At 41.0% G+C, this 6,000-nt stretch overlaps 1 protein-coding gene across 2 annotated transcripts in view; it reads left to right on the top strand.

Annotated features, from left to right (window-relative positions):
- The first annotated feature begins 467 nt into the window (after positions 1 to 467).
- LOC135215292 (vacuolar protein sorting-associated protein 16 homolog) overlaps positions 468 to 6,000 on the top strand; it is a 252,663-nt gene continuing 247,130 nt past the window's right edge. For both annotated transcript variants that reach the window (XM_064249839.1, XM_064249840.1), the window contains exon 1: positions 468 to 622. In XM_064249839.1, coding sequence (XP_064105909.1) covers positions 564 to 622 — 59 coding nt within the window. In that variant the 5' untranslated portion in view covers positions 468 to 563. The remainder of the gene's footprint in view (positions 623 to 6,000) is intronic.

Raw genomic sequence — 6,000 nt, 5'->3', positions numbered from 1 at the left:
GATAGTTTAAAGAAGGTCTTTAGATTGTCTTCAATACTGTAAATGTTTCGTGTCCAAATATGTTTTATACAATTACGAAAAAGAAATTAGAAATAAAGCTGAAAGGCAGAATCATGGGATTAGAATGATGCTGAAGTGTGTTTTACCGTACCTTGCAAGACGTGTCTGAAATGTGTTACATTTTAATGGATTTTAGTTAATTTAAATTGAAAATTATTGAAAAGTTAATATATTCTGTTATATTATGTCATGAAAGGTACAAATATGTTTGCATCTTTATGTTAGTATGAACGTATTTACTTCAAAACTTGAATATACCTATAAGGCGGATAGGAAAATTATTTTTTGAAATGTTAAAATATGTCCCGATTATATCTTGAAAAGTGCAAAAGCTTTTGCAAATATCTCTTATTATTGGCATTTTACTTCAAAATTGAAAATATAACAAAAAAAGTTCAGCGTTAATTTAATCAAAATAATTGTGAAAAGCAACATCACAAGTTGAAGAACATTAAAGGTTTATCGTCAACTAACATCAAGAAGATAAGTATGACAGCTCGTGAATGTCAACAATGGCTTTGATATCCGACTGGACACAATTAGGGAGTGATATATTTTACAGGTAAATAATTTTATGGTTTTATGACTTTATGTTTTGTTTTGACAAGCACGGAATCTGTAATTATCATAGACATATAGGAATTTTAAATATTTCCTTCCGATATGCATCAAGGGTTTAGCCTAGGCCTGTGGTTTGACAGATACGCCCACTGAGCAAAGTCAGTCAGTCTAGGTAGGCAATTTTAATCACTATACATAAGTTACAGTGCCAGCTGTGGCGATATGAGTATAATCATTCTTATCATAAAAATTTATAGCAAAACATTATCCCTTAGTTTTAGGTAAATCATGGATTTAGCCTACCCAATGCCAATATCCTAGACCATACGTACCCAGGCAGTAGCCCTGTATTAGCCATAGCGTAGCTAAGTAGCCTAAGCTGAGATTCATTGTTTGATGGAGCTATTCTTCTGTCTGTAGTGCAACCAAAGGCTGATAGCCTGATGTGTGTTGACTGCTTTATCCTCGAATATTAAGTGAATAGTATAGGCAACTACCTACTAATAGGCTAGGTAATGAAGAGTGAATAGCTAAGACCTAGCTTCCAGTGTGTAAAGGACATTTTGAGCTAAACCGATGTTTCAATTGAAATTTGAAGAAATCACAAATTTTCTGATAATATTAATGTGATTCTGGTAATTTTGATGTTCACTTTTATTTTAAATACTTTGTTAAATAGGGTAAAAATCCGCATGGTACAGGGGTGGACCATGTACGATCAATGTGTACAACCCCCAAAAAAGTACATTATAATGTGTCCTGACATTGGAGATGGGCATCAGACGCCCTCTTGGAGGGTGAGCGAGTCAGTTATACTGACCTTTTTCTTTATTTTGTTTATTCTCTGGTATTTGTTAGTTCATTTACCTTAGAAATAATGGATTAAAGGATATTTCGATGGGCGACACGAACCAATCGCCCAGAAATAGATTTTTCCTTACGTCAGAATCCCTTTTTTACCCTATTTAAACTTCAGCAATAATGGGGACATGTCACATGGTGGGATTGTACTGTAGAGTTGATGCTGAAGTAACGGACAGAACAGTTTTTTTATAAACAAGCCAAATAAAACCATTCATGAATAAAAAAAGTAGTGGTAAAGTAGGCTGGGCTGTGTGCAAAACACACGAACCCCCGCAGCAGGTATCATGTACACCTGACATGGTGCACTGTAGGTGTCCTAAAAGGTGTGTATAGCATCCCATTGGCCCTTAGCTCCACCCACTTTTTAATCATGTATTTTGAGTCCATTCCTATTTCCTGTCTTCCATCTTGCTGACCTTCCTCTTAAACTATTATTTGTTAGTTTAAGAGTGCTGTTTTCTTTTGTTTTAACACACAGATCCTTGTACCACTTCACTGCCTTTATTTTTTGGATCACTTTATCTTGTTTTGTTAATCAATCCAACAGTTTTAAGCACTTAATACCTAACTGAAAGTACCCCAGTACTGGGCTCTCAAAGTAAGATGATTAATAACTACCATATCTTTACATAGTTTTGTGACACACAAATTATTAGGCTTATTTTCCAACTGTTGGCTGAATAGTCACTCTTTCATTGCTTTCCAGTTCTTTGAAAACAGATTAGCTTTGATATTTATGCAGCTTACCTTTGGTAATCTAGTATATGTAGTCCAAAGCGTGATTTCTGATGCATTAATGGTTGGTTCAAAAAGCATTTTTCTGTAATCTGTTAATAAAGGTTAAGGATAATCTAATTTGTCTAGTATCAAGTCAATAGTTTTGAATAAGTTAATTTAAAACCTGAATAGTTTACAGTAATTTATTATTGATTGTTAAGAACATATGATCTTTGAAACTCATGTACCCTTATCTAACCTCAGTTAAGATGCAGAATCATTCCCGCATGGGGAGGGGTGTCACCCCTACTGAATATCACAGGCAAAAAAGTTATAAAATCACAAAAGATGTAGTAAAGCCCAGCCACATGAGACATATGGAGGTCAGGGGATACAAAGGAAGGGGTAGGGCATAGGAATCTACTTCACAACCTGATAAATTATGAGGAAAGTGGAAAGTAGGAGTCTTCTCAATCAGTATAGAAAGTGGGTGCCATTATAATGCGCACGACGCTAACCATATCTGATGAGATATACACTGGCACTTCTTCTAGCATTACAATTTGAAGACAGCAAATGTATCCACTCAGAAGTGTGTGATCACATAAAGGCAACGCTTCTTTGTGGATAACATTTTTGGAGTTTTTTCTTCTTTGTCGTTGAGAATAATACGAGCGAACCCATTCCGATTGCTGCTGTTGGGGAGACTAGAGTAATGTTCAACAAAAATCTAGCCTGAGTCAGTGTTTGGTAGTACTGGAATCAGGCACTCTTGCATAATTTTCATATTATCAGTGGTGGTTCGTTCAAACCGTAGCCTGTCCAAAGTGAGTATTATAATGGCACTCACTTTCTATACTGATTGAGAAAAGACTCCTACTTCTACTTTTCTCTTTCATCACAATTTATTAGGTTGCAGAGTAAAGCCCTTTGCCCTACCCTTCTGGAGGAATCGTAATCACCCCCTGTATTTCCGGGATTTTGATTATGCCGTGGTTTCCATGTAAGTGCTTCATAAATAACTTGGTCTTTGAATTGTAAACCCATCTGCTTGGTCTTTGAATTGTAAACTCATCTGCTTAAGCAATATAACCCTAAACATCAACATATTCAAGACTGGTTGTACAGGCTTGCTTCCAAATTCAGATCAGTCCATTTTTGCCGGGTCCCTACCCATGTCGGTATTGCTGGTAACGAACTTGCTGACCATGAAAGAAGAGATGTCATTACTAAAGAAGATATTCTCTTTCACCATATTCCTCTTACTTACATGAAATGGACTATTCGCTAATACATATATAAAAAATAAATGGCAAGCACGTTGGTCGTCTCCCTTCCTGACCAACAATAAAAAGCACAGGAAGGTCAGACAAAGTATTGAACATTGGCCACCTGATTTCCAACAAAACCGTAGGGTAGAAACTATATTATGTCATCTTAGAATTGACCATACTCAATTGACACCCACCAGTTCTTCTTAGAGGGGCCAACTGCAACAATCTGTATGCAGTGTGACTCCCCTCTTACTGTGGAACACATTACATTATATTGCCATGGGTATTCTGCAGCATGACAGAGACATGGGTTAGTAGGCAGGATATAGCAGAACTGCTTGGTCCGAATGTGGCGGTTAATAAAATTGGATTCTTCAAAGACATTAACCTTTTTAATGAAATTTAATATTTGACCTCTTGGTACATTGCCGAGTGTAGTATCTAGCTAGGCGCTAGAAATTATCCTATTGTTAAGACCGAAGGTTTGTTCGCGAACAATAATACGTATGTGACAATAATATAATGATATGAAATCATACAGACATACTGGTGATGAATGTTGATTAAAAAGCAGATGAAAGCAAGGAATCTTGTGATATCTGGCAACGCATGCGTAGATCAGGTGAAGTGTGGTCAAAGACCACGCACCTATGCCACCATGTCAGTCTTTTCTTTAACCGCCTGGGCAAGAGTCTTGGTTGACCCCTCTTGGCCTTTACCCGGTTCATTGCCTGTTTTATTTGTGTTTAGTGTGTGTGTGTGGGGCTGATATTATGGTTTCTTCTGCTCCTTCTTAGCCCTATCAAAGTGTGTGCCCCGGAATTCCAGGTTTTCCGTTTTCTCGTTTTTTGGCTTCAGCGGTGACCGATCCCCACATCGCGTGTAGCAGGTGCCGTTCTAATTTTTGTACTATAACGAATCCTTGCACGGAATGCCGGGCATGGCCTAAAGAGCAGTGAAAGTCGCTTTATAGTAAGAGAGAGCATCAGAGGGTTTCGACTCTTCTTTTATGGAAAGGTTTTTCGCCTCTTCCCGATGCTTCGTCTCTTCCTGATGCTTCGTCTCCTGCAGTACTCAACTCCCATAGTAGCATTGTGCCTGTGCCTCCTTTCCTTTCTTCCATTGATTCGTCGCTGGAAGTTTCGGGAGGCCCTCAGGCTGATTTTTGTAATGTCGCCCCTTCTTCTTCGGGAGTTAATTTGATTCCTGGGAAGGGGGAGGCTTTTTCATCATTTTCATTTATTCCAGAGTTGGAGGCGTCCAAAGGTGGCGGCAATTTGGAAGACGCTCAGGCTATGGGGTCCCCTGTCCTTGGAGGGGTTGCTAGCGCAATTTTTGGAGGCTTGCTACCCCTCTCCGCAGGCTGGCCAGGCCCTCCTCCCTCCTCCCGGCCTCGTCTTCGTGGGTAGCCGAGGTCAGCCATCTTGTATTGCTCCGCCAGTGACTGTTGCCGCTTCCTTGAGTTGGAGGGAAGCCGTGGCGTCAGCCCCATTGATGATGTCACGGGATCAGTCGTTGTTTATTCCTCTGCCAGTGGCACCTGCTTCCCCTTCAGACCGAGGTGAAGTCGTGACATCATCACCACTTGTGACATAACTTTCATCAATGACGTCACTCCCAGTCGTCTCCTCTGCACTGCCTCTCTCAGCCGTGACGTCATCTCTGTCACCCAGTTCACTGCATCTCCCTTCAATGTCATCGGAGCCTTCTCTTATAGATCAGTCTGAGGTTATATACCAGGCGGTGCTTGGGAGGACTGGAAGGAAACGTGTTGCATTGTTCCCGCCTCCTGCGAAGAGATCGTGTAAGAAACCAGTGCTGTTTTCCTCTCCCTCTTCCTCCTCTACGTCACATCGGCGTATGAAGTGTTGGAAGGCTAAGGACTTTGCTCTTTCTTTGCCTACGAGGGAGGAACAACGCAGAAGTGTTCTCAAGAGTGTTGGTGTTTCGAAGAGTGTTAGTGTATCTTCCCTTGGGGAATCTGCAGTGGCTGCTTTGTCCTCTGCATCGAATCGTGAGCGTGTTGCAAACTCCCCTGTATGTGCACATCGCGAGCGTGTTGCAACCTTCCCTGTCCATGCACATGATGCAAGTGCTCCTACTTCTCCAGGGCCTATGCGTCGCCGTAAGGATCTCAAGGCACCTGTCAAGAGGTTAAAGGTGGTGAGCGCAGAGTTGGCGCAACTGGAGTGTTTGCCTGCCCCTCTCCCTGGTGCTTCCAAGAGTTCGACTCTAGGGGATTTTCCTTCGATCTTGAGTGTTTGGGATTCCTCTCCACCTCATGTTTGTACGTCTGCTATGCCCGTGACCAGGAGTGTGTAGTGGGGTTCCTAGTGTTGTAGTGGGTTCTTCTCGGGAGCCGGTAAGTGGACCCAGCCCAGACAGGTTAGTTGGTGTTTTGGGCTGTTTGGCTGCTAATCCTTAACCTAATGAAAATAAAAGAAAATTCAGAGGGTTATAGCAATTCACCCAGGACTTTTGTCCCCTGGGGAACAGACAGCTGCAGCTCAGCTTTAGATATACA

The sequence above is a fragment of the Macrobrachium nipponense genome, chromosome 5 (genome assembly GCF_015104395.2).
Source record: "Macrobrachium nipponense isolate FS-2020 chromosome 5, ASM1510439v2, whole genome shotgun sequence".
Lineage (NCBI taxonomy): Eukaryota > Metazoa > Arthropoda > Malacostraca > Decapoda > Palaemonidae > Macrobrachium > Macrobrachium nipponense.
Note: the sequence above shows the minus strand (reverse complement) of the source record. Positions and strands in the feature narration are given on the sequence as shown.